The following is a 25,572-nucleotide window of genomic DNA, read 5'->3' as shown; positions in this document are numbered from 1 at the left end:
CTGCAGTCCCAAAGGGAAGCCTCTTGGGCAACCAAGCCCAGTCAGGCTCCTTGGAACATGCCACAGCCAGGACTACAAGCACGACTGACTCAGGACCAGCCTGAGAACTAGACTTCAACTTTAAGCTACGAAGAAGCACTCCCAGGCACCCAAATACAATCTTACACTCAACAAACACTTATCATGGAGCATCACGTACTCTGTATTTTCAAGCGAGGCCTGCGTAACTGTCCAATGACAGCATGACTCTATAGGTAGCTCAAACTATTACTGTGGCTTCAAGCGTGACACAGTGACCTGCAAAACTGTGGTGTAAAAGACTCAAGACAGAAAAATCTGTGTTTAATGCTACACTCCTGTATTTTCTGGCTTACTTTATGGTTAAGAGTATCTGGGTATCTGCACAGTGCCTAGCAAAACAGAACTATCCTGATCAGGGCCTCTGGACATCACAGTAATGTAAATATTACCAAAGAACAAATGAAACTCAATATAATCCCGCCTAGACTGACAAGAACTGGCATCCAAAGAAACCAAGGAATGTACAGCGTATTGATATCAGGGTTCATTTTGGGATACAGAACGCCATAAATTAACATAAAAGCATATCATGTCCTCCATGCATTTTTCCTGGAAAAAGTGTGTGGCCCCTATAATTAATGCCATGAGAATCTGTTCTTAAGTCTTTTGTAAATAAGTGCCCTTATCTTAAAAAGTAAACAATTGTGTCTTCCTCCCCCTCCCTCCATTCAAGGCTATTAAAAATGTTTATGTTTTGGAAGATTAATTCAGAAATCAGACCAGACTTTTTATAGACTTTATTCCTATTAAACCCCTGCCTGGGAAAACATAAGTGATGCTAACATACCTAGAAAGCACTCAGTGAGAAACTGGACTGCTTACTCTGAGTGAACAACGGAGCGTCTTGCAATGTAACAACTGCCTGGGCATTTCATAGAGGAATTTGTGTTTTACTAAGTTCCTGGATCAAATCTCAACTTGAAACTACACTACTTCTCAGGAAATAACTTCAAGATCAGGGAATTTACTGGGTTTCATACTTAGATCAAACACAAAATAAAGATGCTGCAAAAGGGAAAAAAAAAAAAACAAAAAACAACCCAACATTGCCACATTGCCCGTTCATAAAACATTGCCTGCTCCTCATACTTAAGCATAGCAATGAAGCTTTGTGTTAAATATATATACATAGACCTTTGGTCAAAAAAAAAAAAAAAAAAGTTTTTCAAACTACAGGTTTCCAGTTCCACAAGATCTCAGACAGCCCTTATGAGTTCCGCAGAAGCAGGCCCATTGACCACCTGTTACAAAATCAGGCCTAAGGACCTGGGGTCTTGTAAGGAGCTCTAGCAAGACATAACCCTGGGCCTACACAGAGGTCACTGCTAGACAACAGCTCCAGCTCTGCACATTGTTACGGAGTGTGGATTAACACTGTAGCAGTTTATAGTGGGGCTAACATGCTTATAATAAAAATATGCCTGGCTGTTCGCAGAATTGTCAAGTTCCATCCTTCCGTCATCCATAAACTGGTAACTTCTTCTGAAGAAAAACAGAGCTTCCCACCTGTTCTTTTCAAAACAATATATTAAGAGTTGTTAGTCAATTCACTTTCTAAGTGACCTGTCACACAACTGATATCAAATAATTGTTTTGTAAACATTTGGGTAAATGAAGACAAAGGGCAGAATGTGCTCTGTGTAAAAATGTTTAGTTTAGCAAGAAATTCCTAAAACAAACTAGATTATGCTTCCTGGACCTCTTTCAAAAGACTGTTTCAGTAGTTTCAGTGAAGAGGCGATCCCAAATGCTCAGCGGGCAGAAAAGGAAACTGCTGGCAGTCTCTGGCTCACACATTTTGGGCATGACCTCATTCTTTACTATCACTTTTCATTTTTGCTGCACTGTTTTAAAAACCAAGGCTTGACACTATTTTTGCACATTAGCTTTAACGATTACTTCAGAAACGCAAAGAACACAACTTGAAGTTACAAAAGCGTATCTCCCTCACAACTCGGTCTCATACAGTGAGAAGGTAGGTAGCGCATGCAGCGCACCATCATATATGCCCTCCTACCCAAACACACACACACAAATCAGTTATGTTTATTTCAAGTGTGCTCCTTCTCTGAATGGAAGGCCACACCTAATGTTATCTGAGCAATATTTTTGGGGGATGTTAACTATATAGCAATAGTGGTGCATAATTTCCCTAATAAATTGGACTTAAAAAGTCAAGTTTTCTTTTCATAAATAGCAAGTTTATATCTTAAATTATACAGAACCATTAAATTAGCCATACTCTAGTTGTACATATTTAAAAAAAAAAATTGTGAGAGTGATTTAAGATATTGCTTTAAGGAAATATCTAGCTGCCTAAATGCCCGTTACCTTAAAATGGTTCTAAAAATAAATTCATACTGGAATTTCAGAGACCTCTTGAAATATCAAGTTTAACATTACAACTTTTTTTCTGCTTCATCACAGCAGTCTTGACCAAGTTCAAACAATGATTATTTATCAATCCATCAAAACCCAGCAAAGTTATACCTTCCAACAAAAAGCTGTCATCATTGATAGTTTGGTCTTATTTTGAACCTACTGTTTGAATGAGCATTCAGTTTATACCACCAGTGTATTCCCCACCTCTCCAGTTGAGAAAGGTAAGATACACATGCTAAATTAAGTAAACATCACAACGATTGTTCAAAACAAGATACAGGAATCACCAGCTTAGTCAAACTTGCCAAACAATTTTAACAACACAACAGTTTTCTGACGTTAACTTTTTAATGTGATTTAATCCAGCCTCTGGGCTCTCCCGAAAGTTAGTTTTACACATACATTTTTACTTTTCAAATAAAACACTGGCTATCATATTTCCCTAGGAAGAAACAGACCAACATTCAACTGCCACAGTATCTACTCATATATCTTAGGAAAGAAGAAACACCACATACAGTTGGGCCTCACAAGAGTCAAGGAGAAGAAAAAAAAAAAAAAAAAAAAAAAACACACCTCTACCTAAATCCTGCTCTAGGAAGCATTCTGTGCTTCACTCCATTGGAACACGATTTGCCTCTAAGAGACTGCAGTGTGCAACCAGGAAAAATGTTTGTGATAGCTCAACTTCCCGCTAATCACAAACTCCAACTGATAATGATAAGTTCGTTAAATTCCTCAGCATCTCCACAAAACATGGTTTTTAGTCTTTGTTCATGAAGCAGTGCACAGAGACCAACCTCCAAGAAGCCGGGAAGGTACCTTGCCTGCCACGGAGAACTGAGAGCAGGTTCCAAGGGATACACGAGGCCTGCTGCATAGGGGTAAGGGAGATTTCATGCCCAAAATGCAACCGGATTTCAGCGGTGCTGGGGGACTGCTGTATAAACCCTCCGACCCTCCCCGGCTGTTTAGATAACACCTGTAAAGAGGAAACTTCGGAAGGAAGCCTGAGACCACCCCCCAGGCAAAACATTCGGGAGCTCCTTACCCCCCTACGCCAGCCCGGGCCTCGCAAAGCTCCTCGCTCCTTTAGGCGCCGGTTCCCTCACAGCCAAGCAGCCGCTTCGGGAAAATAGGTACCCGAAAAGCACCTCCGCCGCCTCCCTTCCCCCCCCCCCGCTCCCTCCACGGCCACACCACACCGCGGACAAGCAAGGGGGAGGGGGGAGGCAGGATCACTCAGAGCCGCCTTGTCTGCTGCTTAAAAGGGACCCAGCCCAGGCCCGGCCTCCAGCTGCTCAGCAGCCACCGGAGCAGCTCGCAGGCACCTCCTCAGCCGAGCGAGGAGCCAGCTAGGCCCGGCTGCAGCTTCCCGGGGGATGCAGGGCGAGGAACGGGCTCCTCACGCCGACGGCGGGGTCGCGTCCCCGCCCGGCCCCACACGCAGACACCCGTGGGGCAGGCGGGAAAAGGGGAGAGGCGGTGGAAGGGGGGGAACTCTGCGGAAGGCCTGGCAGGGACAGCCCCTCGGCGCAACCTCCCCAGGCCGCAAGTCGCCCGGCCCCGGTACGGCGAGGAGAGAAGGGGGGGGGGGAGGAAGCCGCAGAGCAGGCTCTCCCTCTATGGCCACCCCGCAGAGAGAGAGGTAACCCCGCGCCCAGGAGGCCCGAGGCAGGCGAGGAAAGGCGAAGGGGGGGGGGATGAGGAAGGAGATGAAGCGGGGTTATAACCCAGCCCGTGTAGAGCAGGGTACGTGGGGTCCCGGCCCGGGGCGAGGAGTGTCGGGGGGGAGGGTAGCGGGGGAGGGCGGCCGCACTTACTCTCATTTAACACCTCCAGCAGCTCGGCGCAGCTCTCACACATTGTTCATTAACAGCAGCAGCCGCCGCCGCCGCCTCCTCCCGACCATTGATTGATCCGCTCGGTGCTGCTGATTGATGATTGATGGGGGCCGGGGCGGGGGTCAGTCGGGGGGGAGGGGAAGGAGGGGGCGGGAAGGGATGGGATGGGAAGAGAAGGAGGGGAGGGGGGGGAGAGAGGCAGGGGCCGGTCTGGGATCCGGGGGAGGGGGGGATGGGGCGGCCGATCAATGCAAATGAGCCTGTGGCGGCGGCGGTAGCGGCGGGGAGGAGAAGCCGAGTCACTCACTGGCTCCCAGTGACTCCACGCGCCGCCATTTTGCTGAGGGGGAAGGAGGAGGAGGAGGAGGAGGGGACGGGAGCGAGGGGGGACAGGGCGCTCGGGCTCAGCTCGGCAGTTTCCGACCAGGCAGGAGGCGAAGGTGGCCGAGTCCCTCCTCCCTTTCCTTTCGCTCCGCCTTCCCACCCTGGGCCGAGCGGCGGGCTGGCGAGCGGGGAGGAGGAGGAAGGGGGCGGGCCGGCCGGCAGCCGGGGCAGGCAGGGTAAAATGGCGGCGGCGGCGGTTGCGGCTCGGCGCGCGGCCGGGGTAGGGCGGGAAGCGCGTTTCCCTGCCCTCTTCCCGCCTCCCGCGGGGGGGTGGGGGTGGGTCTCCTGCACTAACGCCCGGGCTGCCGTGACAGGGACGGGGGAGCGGCTTCTCCCGCTTAAAGCGGCGGAGGATCTCGCCTGCCCCGCTCCCGGGAAGCCGGCTGCCCGCCGCTCTCTTTCCCGGGCTGCCGGAGGACGAGTCCCGAAGCAGAACCGGCCAGAGCGGTTTGAGAGCCGGCGGGGAGCAGCGGCGGCCCTTTGGGACCTCCGGCCTGAAGGGAGCGCTTAGCGCACGGCGCCGAGCTCCTCACGGGAAGGAAGCAGAGGAAGCTTCTTATTTCTAGGCGGGTTTTCAGATCTTTCGTCTTTTTGGTAGTTATTGGCGTTTTCCGCTGGCGGGGCGAAGAGACGTCGGCCATCTCCTTCTCGCCTAGCCCCGGCTGAGGGTCAGGCACGTATGGGCACCCGAAAATAAACGTTCGAAGTACGACGGTAGCGTTTTATGCAAGTAATTGTATTAATTTTTGCCTCGTATGCGGCTGCGTTATCGACCCTGCTTTCCCTCCTCTCTTGGAGAGTGATCTGTTCTCTGTAATAAATGTCTAATAGCAAGTACAACATCTGTGAGCGGTTGGAAATCTGCGTTTTCGTTAGAAGAATCTCATCTCTTGAAATAATTAAGGTATCTTAAAAAAAAAAAGTAAAAACTTCACTTAAAGTTACATAATTTATGCTGATTATCACTAGCACTTCAGTTAACTCGGGCTTGAACACGATTTCGCAGCCCTAGAGGACAAGTTTTCAGGCAAACTGCAGTTTTCCGTATAAGAAAATCCCCCTTTTTTTTTTTTTTTGGCCATCTAATAATCTTACACGCTCACATGCTCCCTCTGCCAGGTACGTGTAATTCCAATATGGATCACATGATAGATCCCGGCTGCTTTTTCTCCCCAAAGCAGGCGCTTCGCTGGTAGCATGTAGTGGTTTTTATTGCCGTAGTACCACCCCGTGGCGAGTTCCTGTATTGCTCCCAATGCTTCCACTTCACTGACATGTACATGGGATTAAGGAAACAAATCTATTAATAGCCGCAATGCAGATGCAAGACAGTATAGTAGAAAGCAAAATAAATCAAAACTGCCAAATTAGGGAAAAGAAATGGAAAGATGTTTTGAGTTGCTCAGTGACTGACTTAAATGGAAGAAATATATGTAAGTCTGATGTCATTGTGGAAATGCAGTTCTGTCTTTTTTTTTTAAATTTTATTTCCATAAGCATATTTATGCAGGCTAATAACAGCACTGGTGGTTGCATATGTAACCTCACACTCAAGCACACAGAGTGCTCTCCTAACAATCCTCAAGGCATCAGTTTGTTAGTCTAAAACAAAGACCTCCACTGCTGTTTAAAAAGACAAGTTGTCACCACTACACCTAGCTTCAGCTACAACTACTGTGGAAGTCAGGAATATACTAGAATGATCTTTCACCAAGGCGTCTTGTCGCTACTTGCTTTTGAAGTACTTTCCAAGTTAAAGATGTATCAACAAGAATAGCTATTCTGAAATATTCCCTGCTGAAATTTCCATTTACTACATTAAACCAATAAAGAAAGTTCACTTATTTGAGAGTCTACATGAGACACAGATTCCTTGTTCTCTGTCACTTTAATTCACATCATACATTAATGCAAGTATTTTTTAAACAAGATTTCTGAGACTAACAAAATATACCAGTGCAAGAGACAGGAGGAGGACTGTAAGTAAATAACAAACTAAACTTCCTTGAAGCTTTCTACTGATCTTTTGTGTTATGTGTAACTTAAAAATATTTTCATTCCTGACAGTCATAGTATTTTCTAAACAATATGTTTTCTGTTGGTAGACAGAGGTGTGGTGATTCAGTTACTAAAATGACACAGATGTACCGGACCCTACAAGGCCTTTTTTGATTGTCGTCTCTTCCAGATGGCCTGAAAACTTGTATAATGGAAGAATGAAAGAGTAGCCCAGAATGTTCCAATTATCACATTTTGCTCATACCTGAATTAAGGTACTGACCGCCTTTGTTTTCCTACGGCACTGCTTTCAAAGCTTGAGATCCATCGAAGATGTATCAGAGGCTTTTATGTTGTGTATATACATCGTGTCATTTTTCACTTGATGTTACGCTGTCTTACCTTATGTGTCTGAGATTATTTCCATTATCTTTCTAGGTCTTTTTTTTTTTTTTTTCTTTCCCCTGCTTTCATCAGTTGTCTTTCCAATACGCCACATTTTCCTGACGCGTATCAGTCTTCATTTGCTGGAATACCCTTTACTTCTTAACATTACCAAAATTGAACTAACTGAAGTTGGAAGCCAGAGCTGTACAAAGAGGACCTTAGAAAGCATCTTAACTCTGTCACAGCAAAATAAGACAAACCTTTAACTATGGCACTGGTATTCCTGCTAGCATGGGATTAATCAGTGGCTATATGACACGAGTGGGTTGTCTGCATCTGGCAAAATAACCCATTTTTTGATAGGAAAATATTTTTTGATAGGAAGTGTAGTTCCACAATCTGCATAATCTGACTCACATTTGCACTTTTCTTTCCTCTCTTCATTCCTTATACAGGCCTTAGAGTAAATTTTGTAACAGAACCAAAATTAATCGCCAAAACATCTTGAAAGATTGCGTTTCTGACAAATCAGCGCTTTGATCTGGTTGCAGCACCACGTAAACACCAGAGTCAGCACAAGGAAGGGGAGGCCTTTGGAAGCGTGGTATCACATGCCAAGTTCAGCGAGTACAACAGAAGAGTATGGGTGACCTTGAGTCACTCCTGCGTTTGTGCAGACTGGAATATTGCCAGCCAAATTCTTTTTACTGCACACAAGAAATCTGTTTTAATAGAGGTGAAATTGCCTTTTTTTTTTTTTATTTTTATTAAATGTTAGCTTCCAAGCAGAAGACAACAGGAGCTGTAACTGGCCTCGTCACAGTGATCATCAGCCTCCTGCTCTTTTACGTATTGCGCTTTTTTTTTTTTTTTTTTTCTCTTGACCTTTATTCTCTCCTCATGTGCCATCCTTGCAAGGTTGTTTGATCCCCAGGCAGCCCTCTTTCCTTCCCTTGACTGCGGTGCTCCTAATCTGGAAATATTTGCTCTGGTAAGCTGCCAGCACAGTTCTTCTAGAGCAGTAACTCAGATAAATGGAAGACCTGAGCAAAACATTCTAAATCCAAAGTTAGGACTGATTACAGAGTTTGAGAACATAATGCTTTCCAAAATTAATGCCCTGCTCTGTTCCAACACTGAACTAATACTGTAGTCCTGTTTTTCTTTAAGGTAAAGATGGAGTTAACCATTCACCAAAAGAAAAAAAAAAGAAAAAAAAAAAGAACAAAAGCAAAAATCAACAAGCCTGAGGTGGATTAGGGGTTGAGGTAGTCACTGGTCACTGCCCCTATTCCTTCTTTGGAAAACTTCTGCCTCAGACTTTGTATTTGTAAGCCTTCATTTTCTATATGAACATATATAGTTGGCCATTTGACCTCAGAATATGATTGTGCAATGTTAAAACTTAACTGAACTTTTTTTTTTCTTCCCCTCACATTAGTCATGTCAAATGCTTTAACGAGAGCTGTCTGATGCAGGATGACTGAGTCATCTTGTTTGAACTTCCTGTTGCCCTGCTGAAGGTTCCCAAATAGATAGCCAAATGGATTGCACGTTTACTCCTCTGCTGCCACGATTTCAAATGAAAGGTCAACTACCAGGCACTTCAGCAGATGCTATGGGGAGAGGGGAGCTGTGAAAGCTGGAAAGAAAGAAAGAAATTTCTGCTATACAGAGGACAGTGTCAAAAAGGTGAATTCCAGCCCGTCTAGTTAGATCTGTGACCTCTAGTCTGGAATGATGCTGGAAATCTTCAGAATCCATTGCCTAGGAAATCCTTAATTTCATTAAAGGAAGTATGCCTCTGCCTGTAAAATCTAAAGTTACCAGTGACACTTGGCTGAAGTGCAACAGAATCCGTTTAAATGTACACACTCGTTAAATTTTGCTCTCTTAGCATTTTAAACTTTTTACCAAGGTTCCTGTCTAACTAGACTTTGATATCACAGCACCCTGTGAAGACAAACTCAGTTGTTTTGACTTACCCTGCATATTAGAGAATACACTCAACATAATTCATAGCCTTGTCCATTAGGCCAAAAAGGTGTTGTGTAAGAATAGACAGTGCTTACTACACCACCAAGCTACATTTTTACTGGTAAAGCATGTTTACAGTGTTCCTTTGGAGAACTTGGACCATTGCACAGCTGCAAGTTTCAAGTTAACCCTGAGGGCAAACTGCTTGGAGGTAAAGCTCAGGGGGGGAAGAGTTCACAAGCCACTTGCAAAGCTTTGAGGAGTTCATAAAACCAACTGTGAAGGTTGATTCAAAAGTGTTCAAAGCCAGACCTAACCTGATCTTTTCTTAGTGCTCCATTTTCTTGTGCCCACTTACAGCACAAGCGTTCCGAGGTAGTGAGAAACACGAGTACAAAAACCAATAGCAGCACACAGGGGAGGTATGTATGTACAAAATCAGTGATTTCATGTGCTTTAAGTAATTGAGGTGCATTGTATGTGAGATTTTCCGTTAAAAATGAACCCTCAATTGAAATGACTAAGCTTTTTCCCAAGGGAACACTGCTGGCCATAATCAGCCTTGGACAATGAAGCAAGGATCACCTAAATCTGAAAGTCCAAAAATAAATTCAGTCTCAAGAAGTCAAGTGCAGAGGTGCATTCATGAAGGGCAGATGAAAGGAGAGGTAGGTTCTTTTACTCATTCTTGACACCAAAATGGTATCTCCTAACATTTCCATTTTGCGCCGTAACATTTGGAGACAAACCTGGTTAAGTGGGGGAAAAAACTAATCTAGACATCTTCCAGCAAATATGAGCAGTACCCTAGAAGTCTTGGATCTGTAATAATCATTTATCCAATGATAAAAGGGCTACAGGACAGACTGGCCCCTAGTCACAATTCAGCACTAACACAAGTTTTTCACTTTAGTCAGCCTCTCTACATTTTAATACATTATTTCAGGAACTTTTCCTTTTTTTTTTTCCTCCATAAAGAAGCCCCCAGCTGAAGTCTTATTGCCTTTCCAGTGCTAAAAACTATTAGAAGTAAATTTAAAGCTGCCTTGAGAGATGAGCATTTCTAAAGTTTTTTTTTTGCATAAATATTAGCTTTATTGGAAAATAATTCACTTAACCAATCAGATTAACACACACCAAATTATTCTAGTAAAAAAAAAAAAAAACCCAAAATGAAACAAACTAACCTAAAATGCTTTGGAAAATAATCCACTTCAGTTACAGTAGCAAACACATCATGGTAGCCTGAAACAAGTACTCAGGGGTGTCTTCATCAGCTAACAGGCGATCAATTCATGTAAACACAGAAAACACCCTGTAATATTTGTATTTATGAATGTACCTGGAGTACATAGAATTGAGTTTTTGAAAAATCTGTATAGAAATATGCACAAAACATTGGTTTACATATAGTTACAAGTTACGTAGATGTTTATGATGGTTCATGCTTTTTATCCACATATTTTAATTTACAGAGTGTGCATGAGAACTAGAACTTCCTTAGATGTACATTGCTTTTTTCCACATTCAAGATAACTGCACTAGAAATATGCACACATACAACTCAGATCTTTAATGGTATCCAGAACTCTGCATAAGCTGCATTTTTATAGCATCCTGCAGAGATCAGTGAAAGGCACCGATTCTTAAGATAACAAGTCAAGACCACAGTTAAGTTTTTAGATCTAAGAGGGAAGCAAAAACTAAGATTAAAATTTTCTTAATAGATAATCCAAAAGGTATCAAAATAACGAAAACAACTCTTCTCTGAATAAACTTTAAAAATACATTTCAGATTTGTTGTTTGAGAGTTCAGGTCAGATTTAGTTCTTCAGGAAAACAACCAGACCACGAGCCTCAGACTAACTTGAATCTTAAATATGGAAAGAAATAACATGCATAAAAGCATACCTGCATTTTTTTTTTCCCAAAACTATTTTCACTGCACTGTTAATACCACTGCATGTCAGTACCGATTCAGTATTTAGCTCTGTGACTCATGGGATACGACCATTCTGACGTCACGCTATCGGTGGTATTTATTTCCATTTTAATAAGATTTTCTTACTTCTTTGCACAGCTTTTGATAATCTGTAGCTCTATAATGCTGCAACTCAGCCTGGTCACAAGCCAATTAACGTCCATTTCCGATGCGTCCTTCAACAGTACTTCAAATATTTTACTTTAAGCTGCCTATTAAAGACGATACCGCTCTCACAGAGCGGAACAGAAAGCTATACATCAACAGGACAAGAAGACATGAAAAAGCTTAAATCATGAGCTTTAAGGAGAGAACGAAATGAGTTTTGTAACTATCAAGATAATTAACAATTTTGGCAGGCTGTATTCTAAGTCCTAGCCATAAAGGGTTTGAGGAACCTTCTCTCCAAAGATGAGCAACTGCCAGCTCGTGACCTTTATATTGCCAAATGACCTTCAGGCACAAGCAGCTATGCTTTTTTAGGGCCAGCTAAGCAAAACAGAGAGAGAGAGATGTTCCCAAACAGAAAAGGGGCCAATACTGAAGACTGGAAACATTCTGGCCACAGCTAAATTCTACATGAACACTGCTAACTCATGCACTTCTACTTCAAAAGGAATATACAGCACAAAGTTAACTACAGTACCCAAACTTACAGAAAACACCTCCACAACTGTCTAACCTTGTTTTACAGCTCTGCATGAATGGCTACACTTTGCTTTATAGTAACAGCCTTAAGATTAGAGACCAAATAAATGGAAAAAACTTTGGGAAAGCTTAACATCAACTGTTAGAAAACAGAGACAAGACATTACAAAAATGGGGAAGCCAAGACTGTACAGAATCTTAGTGTTCATACTGCTTTTTGCATCTCTACTTCATAAATCTGTGAAAATCATTTAACTACAAAACTTCAGGTAGAAAAATAACTGTAGATCTTGTCTACATGTGTTATTAACATGACTAGCATCAATTGTTTAGTCAAGATACAGTGCAATTCCTCTTTGAAATAAATTGCAAAGAGTCCAGGGAGAGAGAATGAGCAAGAGTACCTTATATTCCTGGCATTTTATAGTAACGTAGTATGGAATATTTAATCATGGAGGCAAGTCAGAACAGCTACTGTACTTCCAAATGGAACCCAAACACAGCCAACGTCCTTGAGATGAGGCAAGCCAGAAGCAACAGTTATCTAGACCTCAAGGAACTCTTTCTACGCCTTCAGGATACAAGTCTTAAAATATGATCACAGCATTTTCATCCAATAAAAGAATAAGCCGAAGAAAGAAAAATAAATGTAAACCAAGTTTATTTTGCTTTTAAGTAGTGTTCTTTAAGCACTACAGCATGGTAAACAATGTAAATTAGTATAAGTCATCTCAAAAGCCAGAGTTTTTTTTTTTTTATTTTATGAGTTGTTAAAAAGATGCAGCCTATTCTAACAGGATAAATATTTTAACCATTTCACTTCGAGTTAATGAAGGCTCACAAATGAGCAACACTCCTCATTGAGGAAAACAAAAAGCTGTTGTCGACAAAGCGACAGCACACACACAAAAACAAAAGAACTGTGTAAAAATAACTAACTGTACTGTGTTCCCATACTCTTTAGAAGTTGCTTTACAATGGGATGATATGCACATGATCTTGCTGCAAACTTGCCATACAACTTGCAAATACACGTAGCCTAGCCTTACCACTCAGTCCAAAAAGCTGCTAACTGATCAAAACAAATGCAGCACTATAATCCTCTGCTTAACAATTAATTCAATCTGTTTTACTCATTACCTTTTCTCCTAGACTGCAGGACAGACTAGAAAGAAAATGATCCCGAATTAAAAATCGATACTCTTACAGGAAATTGTATTATTTTTGCAATATAGTCTTTTACAAGTTATGTTTTGCCTATTTCCCCTTAGCCACAAAATGGGCATGAAGTAATTACTTTGAAAATGCCTTAATTTTCAACTTCATGCAAATCTAAATAAAGATGACCAAACAAAAGCTTAAACAATGGAAGGATATTTCACAGAAAATTTCTTATACAAAAAACACATAAGAAAAAGGGCCACTAGGTGACATTTTAATTTACAAATTGGCATCATTTTGGTCAACAAATATCCAAGTGCTGTTTTCTTCTATCACAACAAAGTAGCTGTACAGAAAGAAAACTGCAAAACTTGTTTTATTTTTTTTTTTCTTTAATCACACATCTCCTCGGGAATTTCATGTGGATTAAGGATGCCAGGTACAGACATCTGAAGTTTATGCTTCTCCTCTTGAGCCTGCCGAAGGGCTGTTTCTCTTTCCTCCAAGAATAAGTCTGATGTGTCTTCACCTGCGAATTCCTGTGTAATTCACATAAAATCATTAGTTAATTGTCAAATGCTTTAAGCAGAGTAAAGAGCTTCCAAAATCCAGAACGATACAGAAAGCATCTTCCCTTCATACTCCCCGCCAGACCATTTGCTTCTTTTGCTATCTGTTTTAAGGTCAGAATTGATAAAAAGGAATGCAAAATATTTTAAGATTTTCACTGTGTGTTACAGAATAGGATGCTATAGTTAACTTAACATTTGGAGCGTAAAGCAACACTAAAGCAACATCATTACAATTTTTAAATACCCGACAATTGCGGTCTCAAAACTAATTAACAAACTCTTTTCTACAATCTTCCTGAACTCTAGCATCTTTAGAAAAATAAAAGCATAGTATTACTCTGGCAAGTTTCAAAACGTGTCCCAATCTTAACCAGAATTGAAATAAAATCTGATTAAAAATCAACTTGCTTCACTTCCCATGAATAAGTTCTGCAGCCATCTTAGACATATGAATTGTATGCACAGCACAAAGCACAAGTGACGACATTTAAACCCAATTTGTAAAATTAAAATCACACAAACAGATTACGATACACCAGAGTTATACAAGCCATTTGACAAGCCAAGAGTTCTCACTACATTTTGAACAGCTGCAGATTAACTTATCTCCTAAACAAACACGGAATAAACACTATCCAAGTACTCCCCAGCAATAATCATTTGCTGCTGAATAATCATTTTTCATTTATTGGAAAAAGCATGCCAAGCATACCTTGATTTGGACCAGGAAATCCCTTAGGTGTTCCTTGAAGGCAGGAATATCCTGGTTTAAACTGAAGAGTCCCGTTACAAACAGCTTAACCTGGGCACTAACAGTAAACACAAGTTAGTATTTCAAGAAATAAAAATCCACTTAAAAGTATTAAAGAATCACAGCAGACTTACTCTTGCAGGTGAGGAAAGGCAGATTTGAGAAGATTAGCAACATACTCCTGAATAAACATTTGGTTGTTCACCGGATTCCCAGGGTTTAACGGAGTACTTATTTTTCCCTCTTCTACCAAGTTGAACATGTATGCAAGGATTGATGCGTGCATTGTCAAACCTGAACAGAGCAACGTTACACATATGTAGTTATTATTCAGAGCAGGACTTGTAACAGTACTTTGATATTTTAAAGGATTGTTTTCATCAACTGGCTCACATATACGCATTCTTACCAGCAGTGTGCGAGGTGTCTGTTACAACTGAGAAAATGTGCTGAAGGATATCGCAGAAATACGTCTGATAGAAACTCTGGGCAGCAGTCTCTTCTTGTGCAACATTCTGTAGTAGAGTATAAAGTATCTGAAGTCCTGGAAAACCACAGAACAGAATCATAGAATGGTTTGGCTTGGAAGGGACCATTAAAGGTCATCTAGCCCAACTCCCCTGCAATAGTAAAACCTCTGTGCATATTTTTGCCTTTTCCAAAACGAAACAAACATGCCAAGGAATTCTGATAGGCACCGAGAAGACAAGTACTACACGTGCCTTGATTTTCTCAGGCATTTTCCCCAGCACCCACTAGAGGGCTACAGCCACATTTACACAGCATGCCAATTTCATTTGCATTATTAGATGGCAAAAGCATAAAGACCCAATCACATCACTTTACTGATACCAGTGAAAGTGTGAGAAACCCTCTACAAAAATAAGTTTGCTAATTTAAGAAGGGAAAACGTTTTCATTTTTAGAATTACGTGAAAATTATTACGTTCCTAGGCAAAATGCAACTGAAAGGTATCTTTTATCCCCATCCCTTCCTAACACTGACACAAGACAAAGTTTTTTGGCTAAAAACTAAGAGACTTCACAACAATCTTTTTATCTTGTAGTTGAGATAGTGCACTAAGCTCAAGATTGATTAAAAAAAATGGTTTTGGAATTTAAGACTTTTATATAGCCTCTCCTTGTATCCTTGATAACCCTCATTCTGGAGGGCTTTTTAATTACTCAGTTTGTTAAACGAGGTGATACAGTCAGCTGCTCAATGAAACTTCATCCTAAGTTTAAACATCTTGCTGTTGTCTAAAGGAAGCATAACTCGCCGCCTTAACAATCTAAGGTGTTTCCCTTTCCTTATGTCACAGGCTTGCTCCCAGACTGTGAGGAGTTTGGCCCCAAATCATTTACTCTTCTGCTGAACTTTTCAGTAGTTACTGAGCAACCATCTTACTGAGGTATGAAGTCAAACACCACAGGCAGCACAACAAAAGCAGAGCTGCAACACCAGTTTTAACAGCAGGGAGCTGTTGCATCAGTTCAGCCATTTCAGAGAAGTGCCAACCCTCCCATGGAAAAGCAAGCAAGCAGAAACTGTAACAGCGCTCTCAAACAGCTGCAGAAGCTAAACAGCACCCAAGTGTTTCAGCCTGTTAACGTACATATACCTGGCTGACAACCTGAAGCTGAGACAGAAGAAGATTATTCTTGTGCAAATGCAGTACAGAATCGTGTTACTGGAATACTGAGTTTGACTAAAGGAAAAGATGCAAGAAAACAACAATCTACCAAAAAAAATACCTGATACTGCAAAACTAAGTCTGCATATTAAACGCTTCCATTTACCTGTATCTGCAACATTTCTCATTGTATGTTTGAAAGCCCAAATAATAGAATCCAGAACAAGTTTAAACTGTGCAGGTGGAATAGCCAGGAACGCTGGGAAGCAATGAGAATTTACAGCCTGGAGCAGCAAGAAGAAGTTTGTTCTATGTTCAGGATATTCTTCAAAGTCCTAGAAGGAGAGAGGGCGGGGGAAAAAAAAGTCAAGTTTCCTAAGGATCCATCATAAGATCTTCTGTTAAATAGAGTGGGTCAACAGCTGACATGGGTCAGCGTTTAGACCTCAGGTTTAAAATAACTTTACATGCAAAGTAAAAGTTTCTCAGTGAATTTTCCCCTCCAGTTTTTCCTACCAAAGCTTGATATAAAGCTTGTGATCAGTTACAGAACACTGACAGGCTGAGCCACGTTTTGTGAGGGCACAACCTTAATCACTACTCAGACCACACATAAATAGATGGTCTCAATGCTTCTTAAGCACCTGTGTTGCTACAGGGGTACAGTTTCTGGTTACACCTTATCACAAAGTAGCACTAATTCAGCTGGTACTGCTCAAGTATTACACAAATATTTATTGCACACTATAGCTTAAGAACTGCATGAGTAAGGAAATATTAAAACCAACTGCTGAGTACTTAGATTCATAAATTTAAAATATTTATGAATTTTAGCAGTTAGTCCTACGCTGATATTTGACTGACATACACTTCTGCTTCCAGAAACATAACATTTGAAGTCCCTAGAACAGAAAAATTACTAATGACTTAAACCAAGCGCTAAGCAGAAGCATTTTTAAGGCAATGAGATTAAGATATCCAGCTAGACAGCCAGACTTCAAAACAAGCACGTTCGTTTGAGCAGGGTGCCACAAATGCAGTTTGTGACTGCAAAAACCCAGGGAGATTATCCACAAGACACCACATACGGAAATGATATCCACAGAAAGAAGGCATGAAAGCTGTGTAATAACTCTGCATTCACTACATACTGCCTCCATTCATTGCAAGAAAAAGGTATCTTTCACTTGGAGAGGTACCAACAGCCAAGACTAGTACTCTTATAAAACCCCTCTTTTTTTTTTTCCTGCAGTCACTAGGGAGATGCCTTATCCAAAGTTTACACATAAATACCTTGTTGATCATATTTAACGTGCACTCAAAAACAGCATCAAATATCTGAGGTATTTCAGCAGTAATGTGTCCACCCAGCTTGTTTACAATGATAGCCATAGTACTGAGCACTTCAGGTTCTCTAGCGGCTGGAACATTTCTCTGGTAGTCAATGAGAACTGCATCCAACAAGGGAGGAACAAAGTTTTCAGCTACCTAATTAAAAGAGTAAGCCATGGTTATAACAATGCAGTTACAGAACAAAGTCTCTAACGTGCAGTTTATAGCAAAAGTCATTGTTTAGTTACAGGCGATATTTTTCCTAAGGAAGTTGAAATATGTTACCCTTCTATAAACTCCCTACCCTCTGCAGCCCTCCAGCACAGCTTCCCTTAGGGTTTTCTTAAACCTTCATTCCCTTTGAGATTACTCTCAGCTAAAATTAACTGAAGGATCTCAAATGCAGCTCAGGCTTACCTCTGTATGATCATACTTTCTCCTTCGTATTTCACAGAGCTCCTGAGGGAAGTTCCTGTGACCAACTGATTCAGCCAACAGGAGAACCAAAAACCCCAGAGTTCTTCCTAATTCTGTCTTACAAGTTATTTGTATAAAATTAATCTACTTACCATCTGAGGATCATTGGACCTGCTCACCCAGCCAGAAATTAGCTTTAAAGTTTCCCTTTTTACAGTCCTCATACTTCTAATCAAGGGCTGCTTTGTTACCATTTCACCTGAAAAGTTTTAAATCTTCAGTTAATCGCGGAAGGCGTAACAAAAACATTAACTTAAATTGATGTTACGAAACAGAGAATGTTTGATTTTTATATCTGAACTACAAAGACTATTAAAGACTTCTTACGCAACTGCAAATAAAAAAAAGCTACCTCCCCATTCTAGCTCCATAGGTCCAAGTTGCCATTTATCATTACAAAACTACTACTGACAGCACCCTACATATCGACTTCAAAAACAAAGCTCTATCTTACTTTTCAAGTAAGGGAAATCATGTATATTCACGTAAGTACCTGGAGCAAGCTTCTCATTAAGTGATGGGGGGAGAATAAGAGAACTCTTGATTTCATCCAAGAGAAATAATCCTTCCACTTGTATTTATGCGTAAAGTCCACATGTCCTTAAGAAGCCTTATCCTTAGTTCAGTTTTGTACTCCCAAATCAATGCAGTCTTATCAGCAAAACCAGATCTAACTAACTACACAGCCATACAACCATTAAGAGTACATATACAGGAAAACCTTAAGTGTGCAGCCAGGAAAAGAAAGGTAGGATTGCTTGTGCTTGCATCAGAGCCATCTCTGACAACGTAGAGCCTGATGTCAAAACATTCTGAGGCAACTGCAATCACAGTAGCACATCAGGACTCTAGTCCTAGCAACTGCTTCCTAAACTTTGCTGTTTCTGACAAGGTCAAATTCTGGCCATTAGAGCTGCAGAATCAAAAGGTATTGATTTCCCACCCGGTTTTATTCTGAATTCTGAGAAGCTACTTGAAGGTCAACCAGCTGGCTCAGTTACCAAGTTTTATTTAACGTTCTCATTTCCAAATATCATCATCTGCACAGCAAGAAAAAGGGTCATAACACAGAATCCAATAACTGACTCACTTAATCTTGTCATGAACTACTACAGAAGCACATTCTACCCAGATAGCACAGGCCCTAGTGGAAACAGGTTAGACAATTGATAATTCCTTCTCAATGACTGCAAGATGGTTATCGTGACTTTCAGGCACCTCCACTACAGTTCCATTTCTGTCATAAAGCTATTTAGTAGCACAGTATCATACCAAAACCCTGCCAACATCTTTTGAAAAAGTGAATGAGATCCTATTTAAGGACAGTCTTTTCATATTCAAAATTAGAGTACGCTAAAAGAACACATGCTACAACTTTGTCTCGGCAAAATGCCTATTAATTTTAAGTAAGCATCTACAATGTTTTGCATCCTTCCTAAACTTTCTTGTTTATAGGTGTTTTTTTTCCTCCCTCTAAAATCAGGAGTTCTTTATTTGTATAAAACATCTGGTTAACAACAACAACAACAACAAAAAAAAACAGAGCAAGCACTTTCAGTCACTCTCCGCTTTCCCAAACACAATAAAATGAACACAGTAAAAACAGCCTACTTGGAGTGTACTTTGAAACCTGACAACATACACTGCTAAGCCCCATTTTCAGGAAGAACATGGAATTTCTTACCATTAGCCTGAATAGCTGCAGAAATATTTTCACTTAGGCACTTGTACACATTCAGCATATCTAAATAAATTCTTCCGAGCTGAATCACAAAGGGGTGGCCAACTGCTTTACACGCTCTTACATTGGTTTTGAGAATGCTGCCAAGCTGCTTAACTGTTTCAGGATCCTTTAGAATATCAACATTCTGTTAAAAAAAAATACAGTCAATTTTGTTCAGTGAATAAAACTGCCCTTTAGTTTTCAATATAGAAGTATTACTTGAAATAATTTATCTTACACAGTGTTAAAGAACGCATCACTGACATTCACAGACTTTATATATACTGCTGTTTACTTCATGGCACTTGCCACTAACTCAGAGAGTCAGGATAAAACTTCAATTTATTTAATTCTGTTCTGCAGAAATATTTTTGCTTAAGTGGTACAGGCATTACTTGAGTTGAAGAAAGAAAAAAAAAAAAACCAACTAAGATGAAGAAGAAGGTGAAAACAGACAGAAGCGGTCCAAAGGAATGGCAGTATATTCTTGTGTTAAGAGGCAAGTCAGAGTGAGAAAAGTAACTCTAGTTTGCTTAAGATTCAAAATCTTTATTAGATTAACTCCGAATGTATTGATCTTTTGTGCAGTGCAAGACAATTTCTCTTTCATGTGTGGTGATGAAGTATGTTAAAGACTGAAAAAAACTGAAGTCAAAAGTAAGAATAAAGATGCACTGTAAGAGAATGATGGAAGAGAAAGGAGGAGAAGTGAACAGCATTTTTAGCATTTTAACTTTTCTGTTATTCAGAAAGAAAACCCACTTCTGAGCCAGGTCAAAGGGAGCCTTGGAAACAAGCTAGTGCAACATATTCTGTACAGTAAGAGAAAATTGTCCTTTAAATCAGGTTAAAGTCGGTATCTATTGTGTCATTTAAGTCTCCTCTCAAAACAACACTTTAACTATCATGTCAATCACTGCTGTAGCCATCATTTAATAAAGTCTACCACAACTACGTACACTTAATGTCATGCCATGTGAAAAAATAAACCCCGGGTAAGAAAAACATTTAGCAGATTTTCTTTACCTGTATACAGAATACACTTAAAATTTATGAGCTTACTTTTGTCGCCTGTTGAATTATGCTGTCCCACACTTGATTAGGGAGCAACATGTATTTTTCTATCAGATGCTCCTGCACAGTCTGGTCTGTCTGTGCCCCAATCATGTATCCTACTGCTTCATAAAATGTATGCACCTGATTGGAACAAGTCAAACAGGAAAGTTAAAAAGGAGTAAAGAACTTTTTACGCTGTTCTGAACTAACACATAGCGAGGGCTGAAAAATGGGCTTCACTGTCTAAACACCTTTTTCCGCACCTGACAAGATCCTTCTCTGTTCTTTCCTTACTTTCATTATGTAGAAAACAAACCGCCATCCCCTTCCCTTCAAATGCCACTATATATGTCCCAGAGCATTTCTTCGCTTTGCCATCATATCCTGAAGCATGCAAGCTCGGACATATGCCATTTAACTCTTAACCAAGTATCACCAGCCATGTTCAAGCTGTGGACTGGATTACATGACTCCTCTAAGTACTTTTTTTTTTTTCAAATGCCAGATGCATTCTGACCCTAAGTTTCAGTACGTTTTTGCAATACCTCAGCACATGTCACATGTGGGCATTACTCCCTCACTTCATGAGCTACTCCATTCCTAGACATAGCTGCTTTTGGATTGTTCCTCACCCCTCCTTCAAAACATACAAGAGCTGTAGACATACTGTTTATAATAGTATATTGCTCTTCGCCAAAACTGTATCCAATTTTGTGGTTCTGAATGTTATTTACTTGTTAAAACATTCCAAAAACCAAAATTCCAACTAAAGGCACTTCAATTCTCCTTCCAAGCATTTTAACTGAGAGCTCAGTAATGCAACCTCATCGTGCTATTTATACCGTTAACACTGTCACTAACAGAAAACTACGGAATGTAATTCAAGGGTTTAAAGTCACTACTACATTTCAGCATGAAGTAACTTTTGGTATTAGTCTTTACTAATTATCCACAATGCAGAGTTAAACGTACCTGTTGTGGCTGAAGGTCACAGATGATTGTATTAATGTTGTTCAAGATTTCATCAATAAATGGCATGACCTCTCCCACTTGGACCTGAACAAAATGTCGGCGGCATTTTTGTGCTATTTTTATGAAGGTGTCACAAGCCATATCCTGGACGCCATCGTGGGTTTCTAAATTAAATCAAGCCAGTTACTACTTTGTATTTTTTTCTCCCATACATGTCCACGTCTGAGCATCATTTTTTTAAAATAATTAAAACAGTAAGTGAAAAACATGTAATTACCATGCATAAATTCAAACAGCTTGTTGACTACTGTCTTCAAAAATTTCCAGTGAGCTCTCAAAAACCGTGGGTATTGACCTACTATATACATGATATTTGATGCAATAATGGCTTTATTGTCTTTTCCTCGCTTTTGTTCACAGAGTCCCAGGAGATCCTACAACATAACATATTTTTAGTTTCCTCTCCAAGTTTGTCCAGTTCAATTAAAAAGCACTACACAAATAAAATCTGACAAGAAACTATATTAAAGATAAAGGAAAGTGGTTGCCATAATCAAGTTCAAAGTCCAAATAAAAACCAAAAACACATCAAGTCGGTTATAAGTGGGGTGATGCAATTATTTAAGTTTCAGCCAAGCCAGGAACACTGTGTTTTTAACTATGGAATCTTCATTTTAAATGTAACTGAAGATTTCTGCAGGAGGGATTTCAACAAGCCTCAACAGTATTGAGCCCCGACCAAGTAGTTAATAAAAATGGACTCCACATGAAACAGAAGAAATGAGAACTAAATCTTCTGTTTGAATTCGTATGACTTGTTAAAGTAAGGTCCATTACTCTTGTAAAAAATGTTTTGTTCCTGCACTCTTCCATCCACGTGTTCACAAAAAATTCACTTTAATAATGAATATTTGGAAAACAGCAAAATAGCAGAACGCTAGCTAGTTAAAAGCATGGGTTATTTTGCCACTCTCCTCTATTTCATTAGCAATCCCCTTCCATCTCTTCTGCATCCCTGAAGAAAACTAATTCATCATAAACAACATTTTATCCCTGAAATTCTCACTGTGAAAAGACTGTTTGGAGTAATGCATTGTTCATGGCTAAAGAATTTATCAGCCTTAAATTCAGGATATACAAGATTTCCCACTAAATTATTCTTATCAACTTGCTTGCCATACAAGGTAGCTTATTAAGAACATACAGCAGTATTTTTGTAAACTTAGGTTTCTTGACCAGAAACTACAAAGTGTGACAAAGCTATTAGTTTTGCATCACAATACCTTAATTACTGTAACAAGGAATCTTTTTTCATCTTCTTCATGCATTGCGCCACTGATTGAGCCTATAGCCCAACACAGGGTATTCAAATTTTTCCATGACCATTCTGTTCCGTTCACTTGATTGTGAAGTTTTTCAGTCATAATTCGTTCCGTGTCTGCATAATCCAGATGTGTAAGATAAACTGAAAGACATCACCATTGAACAGGCACATTTTAAAGCAACAACCTGGACCACAACTCCACAGGCAAAGTTAAATTTGTTTTAAGTACAGGACAACTAAATTGTTAGGAAAATGCAGAGTTTCTTTCCTGAACTCATGACAGAACGAGCTAAAAATTTAAACACAAATTCGCTAAAAACGTATTTTAAAGACGGACAATAAATTTTATTGAGAATCTACATTTGTTCCAAGGGATTTAAAGAAAACACCGCATGCAAGCAATGTGAAAAGTCCAAATCAATTTATGTCTCATGTACCAGTCAAATCAGTAAAGTTAAGTAAAATCATTAACAGAAGGCATACATACTGATGGTCTCTAGGGAATATGGGATTGTCTGCCGGGGGGGGACATTATACAGTGTGTAAGTAGTCAAGAAATTTTCTTCTGCTCTTTATTTCAGTGTCATTAAGTCTGCTGGTTGCAATAACCTACCATTAAAGTGGGAAGATTCAGGTATCATATCTCAGACGCTTACATCAGCCTCTAATAGGCTTAGTGTCTCCCATACAAAATTCTAAACCTCAGAAAGTCAAAAGCAACTTAAGGCCAGATTCAGAAACAGATTTTAACTGAGAATTAAAAAAAAAAAAATATTTCTACAAACACTTTTCATCACATAGCTTCTCCCCTCCATCTCCTGCCCCGTTCATAAACCTGTTACTAAACTCTCAGTGTTCCTTTAAAGTATTTGCATTTGATAGAAAAATATTTAGTATTGAAAGTTTGATGTCCCAACATATGTGACAATTATAATTCTCTGTGCTCCCTCAAGTTACAGTTAGGGCTCTGCATTTTTCTTGCCTCAAAAACTCCTAAGTTATCACTACAATTCACAGGGACCATCAGTTCACTGATGATTCGATCACAGTTGGAACGTGACATTTCTAAAGATAATAGTATGCTAGTATACATAAACTAAAAGTAAAATATATTTGCTACATGAAATGCTATAGAAATACTGATTCTGGCGTTCTTCAGTATGCCCACAATTTTCCTTTTTTTTCCCCCCCTGCATATTTAATTCATTGTAGCTTTTGTACTTTCAAGCAAGGTCTTTATAAGACCTCAGCACTAACTTTGGACAAGATTTTTGAAGCTTAAGTTCAGGCTGGAATTTTGTGTTTTCCTTGAGAACACTTCTGTTTTGTTTAAGAACGCTACAAAAATTTTTAAAAGTATTCAGAAGACTTATTGAAGGAAGAAATCATTTTTGCTGAGAAGTGCTTGGTCTACACAAGACAATGACTAGTAATTGCCAGCAAGTCCACTTCAGAAAAATCCTTCCAATTTAACAGGCTTCTGACAAAACAAAGCTTTCATTGGATCTGAAACATTTTGGTAAATGAATATAAAAAGGTGTTGTTCAACGGGAAAAGGCAAGGGATAAAAATATAAGTGGCATATTATTACTTAACCAAGTTATACAACGCTACATGCTGAAAACAGAAAACTTCAGACCAACACTGCCTCCTCCCTTGCAAGGCAGTGTACTACTCCTCACTGATGATCATTTCACCCTCACGTAATTCAGATCACAAGCTAACATTCTGTAACATACATGCTGCTGATGCAGCTGCACAGAGCTACAGCACAAAAATACCAGCTAGTACACTTACCCAAAGTTTCTCTCATATTTTTGTACAAGTTTATGGAATCTGTATCCTTCATGAATTCTCGTACTACTTCCCCTTGATCATTTTCCACAACTAAGACTTCTTCAGGTTTAGCCATACGGCTAACCATTAACAATCGAACCTGTATGTTGCAAAGGAAAGTTCAAATTAACCTAACCGTAACGTGACAATACAGACATAGCTCCACAGGTGTTTCCAGAGCGCTCTGACCCATGTAAAAGGTATGGCCAACACTTCGTGAGATTAGCTCACATTAAGGTTCTACAGAGACATGTTAAACTAAAAAGCCCTTAAGAATAGAGCCTGCTGATTTCTCTCTCTCCATCAGCAAGCTGATTAGTTAAAAAAAACCAAACCCAACCTATGAAGTATACCTTCTAGAGCTTCAAAATTCATATGTAATATTAGCGGTCTTCTAAAGACCACTTTTTTCCATACACACACTTTTTTCCCTCCTCCTCTCTAACACTCCAGCCTTTACCTGTATAAAGAAAACAGTTTAATACAGATTTTTATTTTTTAAATTAAGTCTTACTTTCGTAAGAAGTATCTCAAAAAATATGAAACATCGTATTTATACTCCTGTCATCTACTGGTGTTATCTTGAAGTATTTTGCAGCTGCAGCACTTTAACTAAGCTGAATCAATTACCAACTACCTAAAGTAAGAAAAGTTTTCTTATGTCACCCCATACATGAAGCAAATTCTCTGAATTCAGGAACAGTATCTGAATCTTTACAGTACCTTTACTTAAGCATGAATTACCTTGGACAACACAGGCAAGTAAAGCTGTCTCCTTGGAGGAACATCGAAGTGTTGAGTTCCCGAAAGCAATGGAGAAGCAGATGTTGAAAACGGACTTTCCCTGTAGAGCTCAGCAGCTAAATGATTCCAATATTCAAGACAAATCTTGAAAATTTCAGTTTCTTCAACCTCTGATACCAATAACATATAATGGAGGGCCTGGAAAAGTGTGGTTTAAACATCTGATTACTAACTATTTCTGCATATAAAAACATCACTTCAGGTTCAGTTATCCAAATACAGATAAAATGCCAAACAAACATATAAGTT

General features: G+C 39.9%; 2 protein-coding genes and 1 long non-coding RNA gene across 8 annotated transcripts in view; 1 reads left to right on the top strand and 2 right to left on the bottom strand.

Moving 5' to 3' along the window:
- Window positions 1-4,495, bottom strand: part of USP34 (ubiquitin specific peptidase 34) — a 135,092-nt gene extending 130,597 nt beyond the window's left edge. Inside the window, exon 1 of one of the 2 annotated variants that reach the window (XM_086744019.1) lies at window positions 4,287-4,495. In XM_086744019.1, coding sequence (XP_086600145.1) covers window positions 4,287-4,329 — 43 coding nt within the window. In that variant the 5' untranslated portion in view covers window positions 4,330-4,495. Of the gene's footprint in view, window positions 1-3,263; window positions 3,479-4,286 lie in introns of those variants that run through there. The other variant, XM_086744018.1, reaches the window with a different exon arrangement.
- Window positions 4,496-9,613: 5,118 nt separating this feature from the next.
- On the top strand, window positions 9,614-15,970 carry LOC147601471 (uncharacterized). Its single transcript, XR_015258075.1, has 2 exons — window positions 9,614-9,721; window positions 15,488-15,970. It is a non-coding gene; the product is annotated as an uncharacterized LOC147601471 (long non-coding RNA).
- XPO1 (exportin 1) overlaps window positions 12,327-25,572 on the bottom strand; it is a 39,655-nt gene continuing 26,409 nt past the window's right edge. For all 5 annotated transcript variants that reach the window (XM_086743998.1, XM_086743995.1, XM_086743997.1 and 2 more), the window contains 14 exons: window positions 25,264-25,461; window positions 24,481-24,619; window positions 22,643-22,824; window positions 21,637-21,793; window positions 21,360-21,523; window positions 20,394-20,528; window positions 19,293-19,476; window positions 17,701-17,807; window positions 17,093-17,287; window positions 15,966-16,134; window positions 14,576-14,710; window positions 14,301-14,460; window positions 14,128-14,224; window positions 12,327-13,382 (listed from right to left, as the gene is read on the bottom strand). In XM_086743998.1, coding sequence (XP_086600124.1) covers window positions 13,236-13,382; window positions 14,128-14,224; window positions 14,301-14,460; window positions 14,576-14,710; window positions 15,966-16,134; window positions 17,093-17,287; window positions 17,701-17,807; window positions 19,293-19,476; window positions 20,394-20,528; window positions 21,360-21,523; window positions 21,637-21,793; window positions 22,643-22,824; window positions 24,481-24,619; window positions 25,264-25,461 — 2,169 coding nt within the window. In that variant the 3' untranslated portion in view covers window positions 12,327-13,235. The remainder of the gene's footprint in view (window positions 13,383-14,127; window positions 14,225-14,300; window positions 14,461-14,575; window positions 14,711-15,965; window positions 16,135-17,092; window positions 17,288-17,700; window positions 17,808-19,292; window positions 19,477-20,393; window positions 20,529-21,359; window positions 21,524-21,636; window positions 21,794-22,642; window positions 22,825-24,480; window positions 24,620-25,263; window positions 25,462-25,572) is intronic.

Source organism: Chlamydotis macqueenii, chromosome 3 (assembly GCF_036417535.1).
Source record: "Chlamydotis macqueenii isolate bChlMac1 chromosome 3, bChlMac1.mat, whole genome shotgun sequence".
NCBI lineage: Eukaryota > Metazoa > Chordata > Aves > Otidiformes > Otididae > Chlamydotis > Chlamydotis macqueenii.
This window is presented reverse-complemented; position numbering and strand designations above follow the sequence as displayed.